We start from the raw sequence: 19,829 nt of genomic DNA on the forward strand, positions 1-19,829 counted from the left end.
GGGGTTCAGTAATGCCAGCTGATCCCCTGCTGTGTGGACGGCAAAGTCACCAGCTCCATCAACATTCAAACCACTACTGATTTTTAACCGTGCCCAACTTAGGTCTCTGGCTCCACTGTCTCTACTATTTCCCCTGACCTCCAACCCCGCCATCTACATCTCTGAAGTGGCATCAGCACAATCTACACTTGTTCCTGTGTTCCTGTGGCTCAGTCCCATCAGTTTATCCCCTGATGTGTGTCCGGCAAGGTCTCCTGCTCTGTCCACATTCCCATAACCAGTAGTGGGAATGAGGACAGAGCTGGCGAAATTGCCGGACAAACATCAGGGGATCAACTGACGGGACTGAGCACCAGTAACACAGGAACAAGTGTAGATTGTGCTGACGCCACTTCAGAGATGTAGCTGGCGGGGTTGGAGGCCAGGGTAAATAGTAGAGACAGTGGAGCCAGAGGCCTAAGTGGAGCATGGTTAGAATCAGTAGTAGTCCACAACCTCCATAAAAACCGCTGCCCATTGGCCTCTGCATGCGGCATGCGTAATCCTGGGCTCCAACAGCTTCAGTTGGTGTTCAGAAGTGTCGTCTCCACAGAGCCAAACAACTTCGTTAGAGTGTTAGTGGGGTTCAGCACTGCCAGCTGTTCCCCTGCTGTGGAGATGGCAAGTCTCCTGCTGCCTTCACCTGCCAAAATCCAGTAGGCCCCAGCCTGCTCCTCGCCTAATCCTGGGCTCCAACAGCGTCAGTTGGTGTTCAGAAGTGTCGTCTCCACAGAGCCAAACACCTTCGTTAGAGTGTTAGTGGGGTTCAGCACTGCCAGCTGTTCCCCTGCTGTGGAGATGGCAAGTCTCCTGCTGCCTTCACCTGCCAAAATCCAGTAGGCCCCAGCCTGCTCCTCGCCTAATCCTGGGCTCCAACAGCGTCAGTTGGTGTTCAGAAGTGTCGTCTCCACAGAGCCAAACACCTTCGTTAGAGTGTTAGTGGGGTTCAGCACTGCCAGCTGTTCCCCTGCTGTGGAGATGGCAAGTCTCCTGCTGCCTTCACCTGCCAAAATCCAGTAGGCCCCAGCCTGCTCCTCGCCTAATCCTGGGCTCCAACAGCGTCAGTTGGTGTTCAGAAGTGTCGTCTCCACAGAGCCAAACACCTTCGTTAGAGTGTTAGTGGGGTTCAGCACTGCCAGCTGTTCCCCTGCTGTGGAGATGGCAAGTCTCCTGCTGCCTTCACCTGCCAAAATCCAGTAGGCCCCAGCCTGCTCCTCGCCTAATCCTGGGCTCCAACACCGTCAGTTGGTGTTCAGAAGTGTCGTCTCCACAGAGCCAAACACCTTCGTTAGAGTGTTAGTGGGGTTCAGCACTGCCAGCTGTTCCCCTGCTGTGGAGATGGCAAGTCTCCTGCTGCCTTCACCTGCCAAAATCCAGTAGGCCCCAGCCTGCTCCTCGCCTAATCCTGGGCTCCAACAGCGTCAGTTGGTGTTCAGAAGTGTCGTCTCCACAGAGCCAAACACCTTCGTTAGAGTGTTAGTGGGGTTCAGCACTGCCAGCTGTTCCCCTGCTGTGGAGATGGCAAGTCTCCTGCTGCCTTCACCTGCCAAAATCCAGTAGGCCCCAGCCTGCTCCTCGCCTAATCCTGGGCTCCAACAGCGTCAGTTGGTGTTCAGAAGTGTCGTCTCCACAGAGCCAAACACCTTCGTTAGAGTGTTAGTGGGGTTCAGCACTGCCAGCTGTTCCCCTGCTGTGGAGATGGCAAGTCTCCTGCTGCCTTCACCTGCCAAAATCCAGTAGGCCACAGCCTGCTCCTCGCCTAATCCTGGGCTCCAACAGCGTCAGTTGGTGTTCAGAAGTGTCGTCTCCACAGAGACAAACACCTTCGTTAGAGTGTTAGTGGGGTTCAGCACTGCCAGCTGTTCCCCTGCTGTGGAGATGGCAAGTCTCCTGCTGCCTTCACCTGCCAAAATCCAGTAGGCCCCAGCCTGCTCCTCGCCTAATCCTGGGCTCCAACAGCGTCAGTTGGTGTTCAGAAGTGTCGTCTCCACAGAGCCAAACACCTTCGTTAGAGTGTTAGTGGGGTTCAGCACTGCCAGCTGTTCCCCTGCTGTGGAGATGGCAAGTCTCCTGCTGCCTTCACCTGCCAAAATCCAGTAGGCCACAGCCTGCTCCTCGCCTAATCCTGGGCTCCAACAGCGTCAGTTGGTGTTCAGAAGTGTCGTCTCCACAGAGCCAAACACCTTCGTTAGAGTGTTAGTGGGGTTCAGCACTGCCAGCTGTTCCCCTGCTGTGGAGATGGCAAGTCTCCTGCTGCCTTCACCTGCCAAAATCCAGTAGGCCCCAGCCTGCTCCTCGCCTAATCCTGGGCTCCAACAGCGTCAGTTGGTGTTCAGAAGTGTCGTCTCCACAGAGCCAAACACATTCGTTCAAGTGTTAGTGGGGTTCATCATTGCCAGCTGATCCCCTGCTGTGGAGATGGCAGTCTCTCCTGCTGTCACCTCAATCAAAATACAGTAGGCCTCTGCCTACACCCTCCTATTTCCTGGGCTTCAACACAGCCAGTTGTAGTTCGGAAGTGCCGTCCACACGGAAAGAGATACTTGCTCCCGTGTCTCAGTGGGGTTCAGTAACGTCAGCTGATCCCCTGCTGTGTGGATGGCAGTCTCTCCTGCTGTCACCTCAATCAAAATACAGTAGGCCTCTGCCTACACCCTCCTATTTCCTGGGCTTCAACACAGCCAGTTGTAGTTCGGAAGTGCCGTCCACACGGAAAGAGATACTTGCTCCCGTGTCTCAGTGGGGTTCAGTAACGTCAGCTGATCCCCTGCTGTGTGGATGGCAGTCTCTCCTGCTGTAAACTCATTCAAAATACAGTAGGCCTCTGCCTACACCCTCCTATTTCCTGGGCTTCAACACAGCCAGTTGTAGTTCGGAAGTGCCGTCCACACGGAAAGAGATACTTGCTCCCGTGTCTCAGTGGGGTTCAGTAACGTCAGCTGATCCCCTGCTGTGTGGATGGCAGTCTCTCCTGCTGTAAACTCATTCAAAATACAGTAGGCCTCTGCCTACACCCTCCTATTTCCCGGGCTTCAACACAGCCAGTTGTAGTTCGGAAGTGCCGTCCACACGGAAAGAGATACTTGCTCCCGTGTCTCAGTGGGGTTCAGTAACGTCAGCTGATCCCCTGCTGTGTGGATGGCAGTCTCTCCTGCTGTCACCTCAATCAAAAGACAGTAGGCCTCTGCCTACACCCTCCTATTTCCTGGGCTTCAACACAGCCAGTTGTAGTTCGGAAGTGCCGTCCACACGGAAAGAGATACTTGCTCCCGTGTCTCAGTGGGGTTCAGTAACGTCAGCTGATCCCCTGCTGTGTGGATGGCAGTCTCTCCTGCTGTCACCTCAATCAAAAGACAGTAGGCCTCTGCCTACACCCTCCTATTTCCTGGGCTTCAACACAGCCAGTTGTAGTTCGGAAGTGCCGTCCACACGGAAAGAGATACTTGCTCCCGTGTCTCAGTGGGGTTCAGTAACGTCAGCTGATCCCCTGCTGTGTGGATGGCAGTCTCTCCTGCTGTTACCTCAATCAATCAAAAGACAGTAGGCCTCTGCCTACACCCTCCTATTTCCTGGGCTTCAACACAGCCAGTTGTAGTTTAGAAGTGCCGTCCACACGGAAAGAGATACTTGCGCCCGTGTCTCAGTGGGGTTCAGTAACGTCAGCTGATCCCCTGCTGTGTGGATGGCAGTCTCTCCTGCTGTCACCTCAATCAAAAGACAGTAGGCCTCTGCCTACACCCTCCTATTTCCTGGGCTTCAACACAGCCAGTTGTAGTTCGGAAGTGCCGTCCACACGGAAAGAGATACTTGCTCCCGTGTCTCAGTGGGGTTCAGTAACGTCAGCTGATCCCCTGCTGTGTGGATGGCAGTCTCTCCTGCTGTCACCTCAATCAAAAGACAGTAGGCCTCTGCCTACACCCTCCTATTTCCTGGGCTTCAACACAGCCAGTTGTAGTTTGGAAGTGCCGGCCACACGGAAAGAGATACTTGCTCCCGTGTCTCAGTGGGGTTCAGTAACGTCAGCTGATCCCCTGCTGTGTGGATGGCAGTCTCTCCTGCTGTAAACTCATTCAAAATACAGTAGGCCTCTGCCTACACCCTCCTATTTCCTGGGCTTCAACACAGCCAGTTGTAGTTCGGAAGTGCCGTCCACACGGAAAGAGATACTTGCTCCCGTGTCTCAGTGGGGTTCAGTAACGTCAGCTGATCCCCTGCTGTGTGGATGGCAGTCTCTCCTGCTGTCACCTCAATCAAAAGACAGTAGGCCTCTGCCTACACCCTCCTATTTCCTGGGCTTCAACACAGCCAGTTGTAGTTCGGAAGTGCCGTCCACACGGAAAGAGATACTTGCTCCCGTGTCTCAGTGGGGTTCAGTAACGTCAGCTGATCCCCTGCTGTGTGGATGGCAAAGTCTCCTGCTGCCTACACAGTCGTACCACTACTGATTTTTAACCGTGCTCCAATTAGGCCTGTGGCTCCACTGTCTCTCGTATTTCCCCTGTCCTCCAACCCTGCCAGTTACAGCTCCGAAGTGGCGTCTGCACAATCCACACTTGTTCCTGTGTTACAGGTGTTCAGTCCGGTCAGTTAATCCCCTGATGTGTGTCCGGCAATGTCGCCTGCTCTGTCCACATTCCCATAATGGGAATTTGGACAGAGCAGGCGACATTGCCGGACACACATCAGGGGATTAACTGACCGGACTGAACACCTGTAACACAGGAACAAGTGTGGATTGTGCAGACGCCACTTCGGAGCTGTAACTGGCGGGGTTGGAGGACAGGGGAAATACAAAAATCAGTGAAGCCACAGGCCTAAGTGGAGCTTGGTTCAAATTAGTAGTCTACAACCGATCTTAAAATTTCTTCAATGCAGCCTAAGCCTGCTCCGTGCTTGTCCCTGGGCTTCAACACAGCCAGTTGTTGCTCGGAAGTGCCGTCTTCACAGAGTAAAACACTAGCTCCTGTGTTTGTGGGGTTCAGTAACGTCAGCTGTTCCCCTGCTGTTTTGATGGCAATCTGTCCTGCTGCCTCCCAATTGACAGCACATCAGGCCTCAGCCTGCTAAGTGCTTGTCCTGGGCTCCAACATCGCCAGTTGCTGCTCATAACTGACTTTGGCACGGGTACTCCCTCCTGCCCAGCTTGGTTCCAGCCCTGCCTGCTGTTTCCGGGAAGTGTCAATGTCAGTTTGCCACCCCAAGTTGCCATGTCGTGTTGCGGTTGGGTTAGCCGAGGCTAGGGTGCCAGCAGTTTAGGTGCTTCCTATGTGGACTGCGGGTTCTGGTAAGAAAGGTTTGTTCCATAGTGCCAGTAGGACAAGCACCCCCTGTAGGACTGTGTGATTCGGTAACTGCGGCCAGCTTGCGGCATGCCAACTTTGCTTTTCAGGGGTAACTTCTGATACCCCTCCGGGTTCCAGCACCGTCAGCTGGTTCTCATCAGAGCCTTTGGCCTAGGTGCCTCCATCTCGGTATCCGAGTTCCGGCAACGTCTGCTGGTCCTTGGTAGTGCTTTGTAGCACAGGTACCTCCTGCTTAGTAACCGGGTTCCAGCACCGTCAGCTGGTCCTCGGTTGTGCCATTGGCTCTTATTCCTTCTGCTGCCCCTCCGGGTGCCAGCACTGTCAGCTGGTCCTCGCTATTTCCATTTGCTCTTGCAGCTTATGCTACCCCTCCGGGTTCCAGCACCGTCAGCTGGTTCTCGTCAGAGCCTTTGGCCTAGGTGCCTCCATCTCGGTATCCGAGTTCCGGCAACGTCTGCTGGTCCTTGGTAGTGCTTTGTAGCACAGGTACCTCCTGCTTAGTAACCGGGTTCCAGCACCGTCAGCTGGTCCTCGGTTGTGCCATTGGCTCTTATTCCTTCTGCTGCCCCTCCGGGTGCCAGCACTGTCAGCTGGTCCTCGCTATTTCCATTTGCTCTTGCAGCTTATGCTACCCCTCCGGGTTCCAGCACCGTCAGCTGGTTCTCGTCAGAGCCTTTGGCCTAGGTGCCTCCATCTCGGTATCCGAGTTCCGGCAACGTCTGCTGGTCCTTGGTAGTGCTTTGTAGCACAGGTACCTCCTGCTTAGTAACCGGGTTCCAGCACCGTCAGCTGGTCCTCGGTTGTGCCATTGGCTCTTATTCCTTCTGCTGCCCCTCCGGGTGCCAGCACTGTCAGCTGGTCCTCGCTATTTCCATTTGCTCTTGCAGCTTATGCTACCCCTCCGGGTTCCAGCACCGTCAGCTGGTTCTCGTCAGAGCCTTTGGCCTAGGTGCCTCCATCTCGGTATCCGAGTTCCGGCAACGTCTGCTGGTCCTTGGTAGTGCTTTGTAGCACAGGTACCTCCTGCTTAGTAACCGGGTTCCAGCACCGTCAGCTGGTCCTCGGTTGTGCCATTGGCTCTTATTCCTTCTGCTGCCCCTCCGGGTGCCAGCACTGTCAGCTGGTCCTCGCTATTTCCATTTGCTCTTGCAGCTTATGCTACCCCTCCGGGTTCCAGCACCGTCAGCTGGTTCTCGTCAGAGCCTTTGGCCTAGGTGCCTCCATCTCGGTATCCGAGTTCCGGCAACGTCTGCTGGTCCTTGGTAGTGCTTTGTAGCACAGGTACCTCCTGCTTAGTAACCGGGTTCCAGCACCGTCAGCTGGTCCTCGGTTGTGCCATTGGCTCTTATTCCTTCTGCTGCCCCTCCGGGTGCCAGCACTGTCAGCTGGTCCTCGCTATTTCCATTTGCTCTTGCAGCTTATGCTACCCCTCCGGGTTCCAGCACCGTCAGCTGGTTCTCGTCAGAGCCTTTGGCCTAGGTGCCTCCATCTCGGTATCCAAGTTCCGGCAACGTCTGCTGGTCCTTGGTAGTGCTTTGTAGCACAGGTACCTCCTGCTTAGTAACCGGGTTCCAGCACCATCAGCTGGTCCTCGGTAGTGCCATTGGCTCTTGTTCCTTCTGCTGCCCCTCCGGGTGCCAGTACCGTCAGCTGGTTCAAGAGGACAAAGAACAGGAAGACAACCACCAAGATGCAGAACAACAAGAGAGAGAAGACAAAGAAGCATAAAAAAAACAAAGCAGAAGAACATTAAGCATAAGACTAATACTCTGAGCAAATGATATTATCTTATTTATAAGCAGAAGAAGACTAAGCAGTGTATGGGGGTGAGTCCGTTCCTCCTCGTGGTGCCCCTGGAAAAGGCCTGCTGCTGCAGGCCAAACTGAACGCGGACAAATCCTGTTGTAAATCTTTTGTGACAGGCAGAACGGAAGGTGTAAACTTCTAACTTTTCTAGATAACAACTACAGGAATGCCTGACACAAACAAGAATATGATGAAGAAGAATAGGAAGAAGATGAATAAGCTGAATATGTAGAATAATAATTGTTGAATAAGAAGAATATGAAGAATGTAAGAAAAGGAAGAAGAAGAAGAAGAAGAAGAAGAAGAAGAAGAAGAAGAATGTAAAAAAAGGAAGTAGAAGAAGAAGAAGAAGAATGTAAAAAAAGGAATAAGAAGAAGAATGAAAAAAAGGAAGTAGAAGAAGAAGAAGAAGAAGAATGTAAAAAAAGGAAGTAGAAGAAGAAGAAGAAGAAGAATGTAAAAAAAGGAAGTAGAAGAAGAAGAAGAAGAATGTAAAAAAAGGAAGTAGAAGAAGAAGACATACATGTCTGGCAAAATATAAATGAGGCTAACATAGTCAATATCTTTGTAACTCCTAACATCTTTAAAAAAAAAGTTTAATTCCTGCTATTCCATTTGATTGGGCTAAACCTCTATGGCTTTAATGTCTCCTCCACCTCCCACAATACATTCTACATTATTCTTAGTTGTTTTTCTTCATGTAGAATTAACCTACAAGGAAAGAAAGGGTTTTTTTTAATTCCGATATTTTGGCCCCATTGACTTGCATTGGTTCCCGGTATCGGAATCGGCGATACCGATACTTTTTTTAAAGATCGGCCGATCCATTCCGATCCGATATTTTCAAGTATCGGCTGGTATCGCTCAACTCTACCCATCATACACTGGAGCATCATCCATGAGGCCCATCATATACTGGAGCATTATAAATGGGGCAGATCAGACACTGGAGCAGCATCTATGGGGCACATTATACAGTGGAGCATTAGAAATGGGGCCCATTAAATATGGAGCATTATTTGGGCCCATAACACACTGGAGTTTCATCCATAGGGACCATCATATACTCTAGCATTATGTGGAGCTCATCATATACTGTATGGAACATTATATGTGACCAATTATTCTGTATGGAGAAATATATGAGGCTCATTATTCTGTATGGCGCACAATGTGGTGGCCATAATACTGTATGGAGTAATATACTGTCCTGTTTTTGAGCTATTGTACAATTTAAATTAGATCAGTCATGTCATGTAAGCAGTGAAGTATTTGTCATTGTACTATACCTATATTTCTGTGCCGTATCAGAGCATCATGAGTTGTGGTATGTGTTAAAGGGGCGCACAGACACTCTTTGGCCCAGGGCACACAAAAACCTGGAGCCAGCCCTACCCCCCACAACTTTAGCCAAATAACCCCCAGTTTTCAATGCGTAACTATTATTATGAAGTAAATTAAGGTTGACAAGCTTCAGTAATAAGAATTGATGCTTTTGGCATTGAAATGGGCACTGTAGGTGTGTTTCCTGTCCTCCACTCCCTGCCGACTTTGCTTCCCCATTGACTTGCATTGGGTTTCGTGTTTCAGTCGGCCTCCGACTTTTCGCTATAGTCGGCCGATTTCGTTCGACGCGACTTTTGCGAAAGTCGGGTTTCATGAAACCCAACTCGACCCTAAAAAAGGCAAAGTTGCTCATCTCTAGTTTCCACACATAACAGTAGCTACAATCAATCATGTAATTGGCCTCTGTCGCCATCCTTCTCCTTTAACCCCACCAATTCATTCTTACTTATAATAAACACTTCCAATTTGCCGTCAATATCCACTCCAGACACGTGCACGTCTCTATTTAGGTATAGCTGGTCACCCTATAACTTATGTATAGTTATTGTATAGTAAGATCCTCCAGCTACTGCAATTCCTCTCTCATCTACTTTCCTCACCCCTTCTATATATTACATACATATGCTTTTTTCAATCATTGTTTTTTAAGGGAAGCATTGATTTATTACAATGGACACTTGACCAGCAATAGCCCTAATGAGGACAGATCTGTATGTACGGTATTTATTTGAACTTACCATTATATGCTTTGATGTTAGATGTTTTTAATCCATAGGTCCATAATATTAATGGTGAAGGACTTGCTGTAATGATACACACCAATGTAACATTCAACCCGACCTGTACAGTTATGTTGGACATTAATGAGTTGGTGGTTGGCTTTAAGCAGCTTTTTAACTCCAGCTCATGAAAGAACTTGCCAGTTTTAGAATTTGGGCTCGCACATATCAAGTATGAATTCATCAATATAAAAGGTGGGCTGACTGTTTTCACGAAATTGACAAAGCCTTTAAGACGACAATCACACATCCAAGGGTTGTCATGTAAGGCCAAAACTACATTGGTAGTTATTTCAGTTCTCTCTACTGCATGTGCTTTTTGATACAAAGGCCAGTTTGAAAAAACATCTTTAGAGATAATTGTAAGCTGATTAAAGGATAAGTCTAAGTAGGTCAGATGGGAAAGAAACTTCATTGCATGCTCTGGGAGAACATCTAACCTGTTGTGCTTGAGGTCTAGTATCTTTAAAGCAGGAGTGTCTTGAAATGCAGTCCATGGTACTGAACGTAATTTGTTTCCTTGTAGTCTTAGTTCCTTTAGATTTTTAAGGTCTTCCAAGCTTTTCATATGCATTAGAGTAATGTTATTAAAATTAAGCCAGAGGTATTCTAGTGAGATAACCCCACCAAACAATCCCCGAGAAAGTTCGGTGAGGTGACATTTTTCTATTCTTACTTTTCGAATATCTGGAGGAATGTCATCTGGTATTTTATGTAGAGATGAAGACATGCAAAGAAGACTCCTATAAAACCAACAATAGAATAAAAGACAACATGTAAGAGAAGATTTTGTAGCTAGTTTACATGTGCCTGAATATACCTAGACTCCTATGTAATCACAGTTATATACCGTATGTTATGCTGTTACAACCCTTACCCAATTTGTTTCACTATAGCTTTCGTCAATGAGTCCCTGAGTGTCATAACTACCCTCACCATTACTGTAGGACTAGCAAACATACAATATATGTCGATTAACAGTATGTCTGTGCACTTGTAGTCCAATCTTCTTTTACTCCATTTAAAAAAAATGGAAATCGCTTTCCAAAATCCTTATGTTATGAAAATGTCAACATCTATTACTTACCGCCCAAAAGTGTCATTCGAACAAGAGCATCCGGTTACACAAGACAGAGACACCAAGCCAAATTCGGAGAAGAAAAGTAGCAAAACAATGAAGTGCCAAGCTGCATCCATATTCTTTCTTGGGTAAATACTCTATTCTTATTCTGGGAGGTGAGCAGACAGGTCCCAAGTAGTAAATCCGATTAACATTAATCTTCCTTCAATTAGAGCAAGTGGCTGTTGAAGTCATTAACTCAAATTTAAAGTGAAGTTTCAGTTTTATACTTAGCCACGATATCTTTGGTTATGTAATGGTGTATTGTGATCTTTAAAACTCCTTCATTTTACAAGATGGCTCATGATGAAAGCCTAAAATTAGAACTCAGTGAGTGTTGACTTTCAGTTATGCAAGCTACAGGTCACCCTTCAGGCATTTCACCTTAAATGATCTTTCCCATCGTTATTACATATCCAAGGATGAAAATTGCTTACCGGTGAGAGAGCCAATGCTGGGAACCCTGACAATGCCAAGAATGGATCTCTAAAATGCCCCATCTGAATGGAGAGGTGGCTGAACATGTGCACCACTACGCAATTCATACTCTATGGGACTTCCAGGAAAAGACAAGTGCTGTACTATGCTATCCCCAGCAGTCCCACAGAGAATGAACATAGAAGTGATTTCATAGGATGATTAAATATTGCTTCACCATTATAGGTATTGGTGGAGATCCCAGCAGTCAATCCTCCACTGATTAAGTAATCTCCTATCCCCTTCTTAATATGAAAATAACCATTTAGCGGGAATCTGTCAGCAGGTTTTTGCTTTGAAAACTGAGGACAGCATAATCTAGCAGCTGAGACACAGATTTCATGGATGTGTCATTTATTTGGCTGCGAGGTGTTGTTTTCATGCAATGAATGTTTTTCAACAGGAGATTCTCACTGCATGGACCACGGTGCATCTGAGCCCTGATCCGACCATGCCCTCTCCTCTGATATGCAGCTCAAAGTCAATAGACAATGTACACAGAAAGCTGTGGTGTGGGCAGGGTTGGCTTCTGAGCTCTGCTGCATGCAGAATCTAAAGTCTCTGATTGAGTCACAACTGCTGCACCCAGTAAACTAAGTGATATACAATTGGAATCAGGGTTTCTGTATATCTAGAAAAAAGAACAAAAATCAGCACCAAGAATAGTTAAGGGTACAGGGCTTCCCAGGTACATACCAGTAAATATATTTAAAAAAATAGAGGCCGCAAACCAAATAAGTGAAAATCACGCGCAATATAATTGCCCATATGGTGACGTTTTGGTCTACATCTCTCAATTAAATAACACGTGATTTTCACTTATTTGGTTTGCGGCCTCTATATTTTGATATACTGTATATCTATACATATACACATATTGTGGTAGATCGGCTCACTCAGCTATACACGGAGATAAGCACTGTCTTTTTAAGTCCTTCACTGGTTTATTATGTATGTGCAGCATAAACCATGGTGAAGTAAAAATAAACACATCCCTTTCAGCAAAACAGGAAAGCAAGAGCAAAATTGTATATCACAATCCATTCGTCTGCGGGGATCCACCAACTCAAGGTTGGCAAGAATGTATGGTTCAGTTTAGCACCATCATGAAAGCAGAAAATCTGGAGAGCAAGAAAAGTGCAAATAGGGTCTTAACTGGTTAAAAACATGGTGTGCACAGGGGAGAGCTACGCTCACCTTGTTTTTCTGCAACTAAGCAACATGTCCAGAGACCGAGCATAATGGTGAATGGTGTATGTGTCCAAATCTGCGCTGCTGATAAGGATGAATGGTAGACGATATTCTTCAAAGCTTTATTTCAAAACAAGGTTATAGTCATGCAGGAACTCTTCCTCCTTCCTCAGGACAAAACCTTACAAGTGGATTGTCAGATCTGCACTGTTCTTATATCCTGTCTCTTTTTTTTAACATCAAACCGGGCACATGACAAGTCAAAGTTCATAAAGCAAAACATCACAAACACTGATTAAATACATTATAAATAAGCAGACCATGTATGTAACAAATCTACGACTAAACAATAAAAAGAACCATCTAGAGCAGATCTGGGTAAAGTGCAGACCGAGACAGCCGTGGGGCTGGAAACCTGACGTCCGCACTATGCCCTCCCGCCTGCTGTCAGCATTGGTGGAGGAGGGGCCTCCGGCCATTCCCTCCACCAATCAGCATGTGAAGCAACTGAGGTGATGAGGTCATGTGATCGCGCCAGCTGTGTACCACCGGAGAGTCAGAGCTCCAGAGACAGAGGCAGAAGCAGGATGCCTGGGAACGAGACGAGGTGAGTATGTGGTGTTTTTTTTTTTTTTAATTCATCTGTATGAATGTGGGGCTGAACATGGGTATTCTATGGGGGTGACAGCACATGGGAATTCTATGGGGGTGAGAGCACATGGGGATTCTATGGGGGAGACAGCACATAAGGATTCTATGGGGGTGACAGCACATAAGGATTCTATGGGGGTGACAGCACATGGGGACTCTATGGGGGTGACAGCACATAGGGATTCTATGGGGGAGACAGCACATGGGGATTCTATGGGGGTGACAGCACATGGGGATTCTATGGGGGTGACAGCACATGGGGATTCCATGGGGGTGACGTGCAGCACATGGGGATTCCATGGGGGTGACAGCACATGGGGATTTTATAGGGGTGACATGCAGCACATGGGGATTCTATGGGGGTGACGAGCAGCACATAGGGATTCTATGGGGGTCACGTGCAGCATATGTGGATTCCATGGGGGTGACAGCCCATTGGGATTCTATGGGGGTTACATGCAGCACATGGGGATTCCATGGGGGTGACACCACATGGGGATTCTATGGGGGTGACATGCAGCACATGGGGATTCTATGGGGGTGACGTGCAGCACATAGGGATTCTATGGGGGTGACGTGCAGCACATGGGGATTCCATGGGGGTGACAGCACATTGGGATTCTATGAGGGTGACAGCACATGGGGATTCTATGGGGGTGACATGCAGCACATGGGGATTCTATGGGGGTGATGTGCAGCACATGGGGATTCTATGGGGGTGACGTGCAGCACATGGGGAGGCTATGGGGATGACTTGCTGCACATGGAGAGGCTATGGGAAGGCTGTATGTATATTGTCATGCAATATATGGGGAGGCTTTTTGGGGCTCAATCAGTATATGGGGAGTCTGTGGGGGCCTCATGTAGTATATGGGAGGCTGTGTGGGGCCTCATTCAGTATGTGGAAAGGCTGTGTGGGACTCATGCAGTATATGGGGAGGCTGTGTGGGGCTCATGCCGTACATGGGGAGCCTGTGTGGGGCTCATGCCGCATATGGGGGAGGCTGTAAGGGGTTCATGCCGCATATGTAGTAGGCTGTCCTTTTGAGACACCTCATCAGCTCCTGCTGCAGCCCCTGGCTCTCCTGGCACCTGCGGCTGCCGATCGTAAGCTGCTACTGCAGCTCCTGCAGCCGCTCCACAAGGCTCCGCACCGCTCTGCCAGGCTCTGTCTGACTCCGCAAGGCTCTGCATGGCTCTGCATGGCTCTGTACAGTGAAGCTCTGCACCGCCTCTTCCAGGTTCTGCACGGCTCCACAAGGTTCTGCACCTCTCTGCATGGCTCCGTACCACTCAGCCAAGCTCTGCATGGCTCCAGATGGCTCTGCGGACCTCCAGATGGCTCTGCGGACTTCCAGACAGCTCTGACGACCTCCAGATGGCTCCAGCCAATTTCGTATCCTTGTCAAGTTACCGCCAGAAGCTTGTAATCTTCATGGCCCCACCGAGCCACCACCAGATGCTTGAAGTTCATGCCTTCATGATGTGCAGGCCAGACAGGTACAATCCTTTCATTTTCGGGGCTAGTATTCAAAACTCTAATATTTGGAAGTCAGGAAAGAGAAAGCCCCATGTTATGAACAGGTCACCGAGGAGGATGGCAGGAATAGGCTAGGCTACCAGGAAACCAGAAAGGTTGGTCACTTAGCGAATTGCAGACCCCTAATCCTAACAACACAACTAACAGTAGCCGTGGAGCATACCTATGATGCCTTAGATGCCTCAACACAGCGGGAGAACTAATTAGGCCTAAAGCAAGAAAGGTGTAATCTAAACTGCCCCGGAGTAGAACCCCATAGAAATAGATAGCCCCCAAACATATATTGTCAGTGAGACCAGATGAGGGACAAACACAGGCAGAAAATAGACTGAGCAAATGATGGAGCCCAAACTGTCTAGTTAGGATAGGAAAAGAAAGACACTGTCTGCAATCACGCAAAAACTCTAAAAAATCCAACACGTCTGATGTACAAAAAACACTGTGGTCTCACAATCTCTCCCCCACTATATCAGCATTCTGGTGTAAACTGGCAGCAAAGCAAAAGAGAATAATATAACAGGGGACTGAACAAACTGACCCAAGCTGTAACATATGGAGCGGGGTCCAGCACAGCCCCAGCAGGGAGCATGCTGAACCCACACAGCAAAGCAGAAAGAGGCAAAACCAGATCAGAAGCAAAGGATTAGCAAATAAACAACTTAGCTGAAAAACGCTGAATCAGGCAGGAGACAGCAGACCTCAAATTGCACAGGAAGAACTAATCACCAGAAACAATTGAGAGAAGCCTGCTCACTTAAATACTCCCAATCAGTGACCCCAGATTTACAATCATCATCGCCAGGGGGCAGACCTCTGTCAATCCGGCCAGCTCCACTACCCACAGTAACCACCAGAGGGAGCCCCGACTCAGAAGTAAGAGAATTCACAACAGCCCCACTTGGCAATGCGATACCTGCCTTAAAAATCCTGACTAGTGCATAAGAGACTGTTTCAAAGTGTACCATTCATCCATTGATTACTAAATTTATTTCTGATTTACTCTAATCTATTGCACCACTTGATGTACTCTGCACAATTTAGATATGCCAGCCTGATGTACTATACACAACTTACAGCACATATGGTAATAAAATAAATAAATAAAATAAATACCACATTATAAAATTCACATACAATGAAAACCAGATATAAAACTATATCTCAATACACCACTATATAAATTCCAATATAGAGTCACTTGTGGATGGTTTATTCTGTTTTAGCACTTCAAGGGCTCTGCAAACATGACATGGTGCCCGTAAACCATTCCATCAAATACTGCACTTCAAAACGTCACTCCTTCCATTCCGTGCACCCAAATAGTAGTTTTCCCCCACATATAGGGTATCAGGACAGAGCAGTGTGCCTGCGCAGGAGCCATGACAGGAAGGAAAGAAGAGGACGGCATCGTATGAAGATGGGAGGTGCCGGACCATGACACCCATCGGACTGGACCGCCCCCCGGTGAGTATAATCTAACTCTTTTTTCTTATCTTTCAAGTTACATCGGGGGCTTATCTACAGCATTACAGAATTCTGTAGATAAGCCCCTGATGTCAGTGCCGGCAGCTCATATTCAAAAAAGGGGTGACAGATTCCCTTTAAATACATTCTTTGAGTGATGCAATTTCCAAAATGGGATCATTTGTGGGGGATCGCTTCTGTTTTGGCACCTTAAGCATCCTGCAAATGTAATTTAGCACCCACAAACTATTACATCAAAATCTACACCCCTTTCTTTCGTACCTCAGCAGTGTGCCCAAACAGTAGATTTCCTTCCTATATTGTGATTCAGTGTACTGAGGGGAAAATGATATCAAATTTTCACGGCTCAATGTTACAAACTTCTGTGAAGCAGCTGTGGGTTCAAGATGTGCACCACACCCCGGAATATATTCCTTGAGGGGTATAGTTTCCAAAATGTTTTTTTTTGTTGGAGTTTTCTACTGTTTATGTACATCAGGTGATCTGCAAATGCAACATGTCGTCCACAATCTATTCCAGCCAATTTTGTATTCCTTCCTTCTGAGCCCTGATGTGCACCCAAGCAATAGTTTTCGACCACATACGGGATATTGGTGTAGTCAAGAGAAATTACACAACAAAATTTGTCATCCATTTTCTCTGGTTACCCTTGTGAAAATTAAACATATAGGGCTAAAGCAACATTTTAATGGTAAAAATGTAATTTTTCATTTTCAAGGCCAATTTTATAAAACTCTGTGATGCACTTAGGGGTTCACCACACCTCTAGATAAATTCCTAATTAATCCAGAGCTGTGGTGAACTCACAGAAAATCTATAGTTAGCTCTCCATCTTCTTTGGAACATCCTCTCTGTCGAGTGCCTTCAAAAAACCTGTGCAAATGCATCTAGAGGAATTGATGCTTTGATCCTGTTTACAAGACAAAGGATGATAGCACCAGATATTGCTTTGATTTATATTTCTCTGCTTTTCATTTACTTTGCATTTTGTTAATTGATAAAAATAAACTATTAATACTTCTACATTTGAAAACTTTATCACTTTGCAGCATTTTTTCCAGACCTGCCTAAAACTTTTACACATGACTCTAAATGATTTTGTAAAATTTTCCTGCGCAGAGCTGGGCAAAGTGCAGCCCAGGAGTAGAGTTGAGCGACTTTGGTCGGATCGGGTTTTGTGAAACCCGAATTAAACAAAATTTGAGTCGGATGAAACTGGTCCGACTAGGGCAAAAAAAGTCGGAGTTTCGTCCGAAACCCGACCCCAATGCAAGTCAATGGGGAATAAAAGTCGGCATTGAACGGATGAATGTCATCCGCTCAATGCCGACTTTTATTTACCATTGGCTTGCATTGAGGTCGGGTTTCAGACGACACTCCGACTTTTTTTGCCCTAGTCGGACCAGTTTTATCTGACTCAAATTTTGTTTCATTCAGGTTTCACGAAACCCGATCCGACCAAAGTCGCTCAACTCTACCCAGGAGCCATATCCAGCACTCTGGCTGTTCCTTTCCAGCCAGCGGACCAAGACAGCTGTAGGGCTGAAAACAGTGGCCAAGAGACAGCACCAAGCCCTCTACTGACGTCACTTCATCGCACTTCTGCTTAATGGCAGGAGACAGTAGCAGAGAGCCGGGGGAATGGGAATGAGGTGAATATGTTTTTTTTTTCTTTCTTTCATATGTGTATGCAATGTTTACATGTATATTGTGTAGGGGCTCATGCTGAATATTAGTGGCTATGTGAGAGCTCTTGCTGTACATAGGGGCTATGTGAGGGCTCATACTGTATATAGGAGGATATGTGGAGGCTCATACTGTATATAAGAGAATATGCGAGTGCTCATACTGTAAATAAGTGGCTATTTAGGGGCTCATGCTCTATATTAGATGCTAAATGGGGCTCATACTGTATTTAGGAAGCTATGTGGGGCTTATACTGTATATAGGAAGGCTGTATGAGGGCTGAAACTGCATGTAGGGGATGGGCTATGTGAGGGCTCTTACTGTATATAAGGGGCTATGTGGGGCTCATACTGTGGGGGATTGTGCTGTATATAGGGACGCTGTGTAGGGACTCAAGCTGTACAGTGGCATGTAAAAGTTTAGGTATCCCTGGTTAAAATTACTGTTATTGTGAACAGTTAAAGATGACACATTTCATTTGTATTTTAGTCAAAAAATATATATATTGTCATTTTTTACATTTATAAAATTGCAAAAAGGAAAATGAGCCTATGATAAAGTTTCGGAACCCATAAAGTATTGTATGCTTAGTTAACTTTGACCAAGATTTCAGACCTTATTTAGCCTGTTAGGATTATGGTTTGTTCACTATCATCGTTAGGAAAGGCCAGACAGGGGCTGGCTGGCAAATTTTGGCATGGGGGGGCAATCTCGCAGCAGTGGCCCACAAGTTGTGGCGGCCCATTTTAGCCTCCTGCATAAAATCAGCAAAGGTAACAAGTCTTCGAAAAATGGTTATTGGGATCAAGCACACATGGGCAATCCTATATGCATTTTCGATCTGTTAGTAACATCATAATCATTCATAAGGAGAAAGAATTAGTTTGACTTATTTTCTATTAGTTGTAGGTGGTGCAGAACAAATCTATATGAAACATAATTTACATACAGAACATACCCTTATTTGTAAAAAAAAAAAAAAACTTGGCTACATTAACATACATGGTATGAATCTAGAATAAGGAGATCTCTATATTACCAATATACCCTTTAAATATTTCAAAGGTAGCCCTCTGCAGACTAAATCTTTCACATCAATAATTGTTATGTTCAACTGTATTTATGCCAGGTATATGTTTTTTTTTTAGCAGTATAATATATATTGTTCTTTAGTATGCAGACATAGTCAGACATAAGCAGGGCCGGTTTTAAACAAAGTGGGGCCCTAGGCAAAAGTTTAAAGTGGGGCCCCAAATGCTAACATTGTAAAATCACACATTTATGTTACATTTCATGAGCAGGATGTGGATACAGGTGGCAGAGGGGCCTGTGCTGGCACTGTGGCCCCCATATTCAGTGGCCTTATATCAACCAACGAGTGTGCCACTATTAGCATTACACAGTAGCGTTGCTAGGGTCAGAAAAGTTTTGGGGGCCCAAGCCCCATGACAAAGAGTTGTCCCCCAACCCCCTCTTAATTTTTTTTTAACACTGCAGATAACACAGCAGGGCTCCCAACTGTCCTGGATCTAGCGGGACAGTCCCGATTTTGACACTCCCATCCGCTATCCCGGCCGGGATTGTAGTTTAATTTCAGAAGGGGCTGTGTACCGATCGCTATACAATTCCCTCTATGCACAGCACACTCCAGAACAGAAGCCCTCCCGGCTCACGTGACCAGTCACATGACTGTGACCTTATCCTATGTAACACCAGAGATAGCAGTAATAACTCTCTGAGAACAGATAATATAGTAGATGTCACCTGCAGTCCTATGTAACACCACAGATATTCTTACTCTGAAACGCTATAGCTATGTTCACATGCATTTTTTTCAGTAGCCAAAACCTGTTCTATTGGCAGTAAAAATGTTGCATTCAAAACACCTATTTTTCAGCTTGTTTCTGGTGTTCTTTACACTTTTTTCAGCTTTTTTTAAAGTGAGGATGTTTGCTTTGTCTACGGTATGTTTAAGGCCACGTTCACACGTTGAGTATTCGATCAGTATTTCACATCAGTATGTGCAAGTCAAAACCAGGAGGTTGATAAATCCAGAAGTGGTGATGTGTTCCTATTATGCTTTTCCTCTCATTGTTCCACTGCTGTTTCTGCATTACAAATACTGATGTGAAATACTGACCAAATACTGAACAAGTAAATGACACTTAATAGTTTAATTCACCAAAACCACTTAAAAAATTGCAGCGAAAAATACCGATGCAATATCTGCAGCTTTCTTTTTTTATTCCTTCATTTCACTGTTTTCTATGGGTGAAAACACACTGAATGAAGTGACACGCTGCAGATTTAAAAAGCGCTACAGTTCTGAAATTCAGTCAGAAAGAAAACAAGCGCATGCAGGAGATTTCGGAAATCTCATTTGTTTTGCTGGCACGTTAAAAAGC

General features: G+C 46.5%; 1 protein-coding gene across 1 annotated transcript in view; it reads right to left on the reverse strand.

Moving 5' to 3' along the window:
* LRIT2 (leucine rich repeat, Ig-like and transmembrane domains 2) overlaps positions 1-19,829 on the reverse strand; it is a 53,210-nt gene that overhangs the window by 18,701 nt on the left and 14,680 nt on the right. The window contains exon 2 of the mRNA XM_073574827.1: positions 9,233-10,017. Coding sequence (XP_073430928.1) covers positions 9,233-10,004 — 772 coding nt within the window. The 5' untranslated portion in view covers positions 10,005-10,017. The remainder of the gene's footprint in view (positions 1-9,232; positions 10,018-19,829) is intronic.

This window comes from Dendrobates tinctorius, unplaced genomic scaffold (assembly GCF_039654945.1).
Source record: "Dendrobates tinctorius isolate UK_male_01 unplaced genomic scaffold, ASM3965494v1 ptg000040l, whole genome shotgun sequence".
Classification (NCBI taxonomy): Eukaryota; Metazoa; Chordata; class Amphibia; order Anura; family Dendrobatidae; genus Dendrobates; species Dendrobates tinctorius.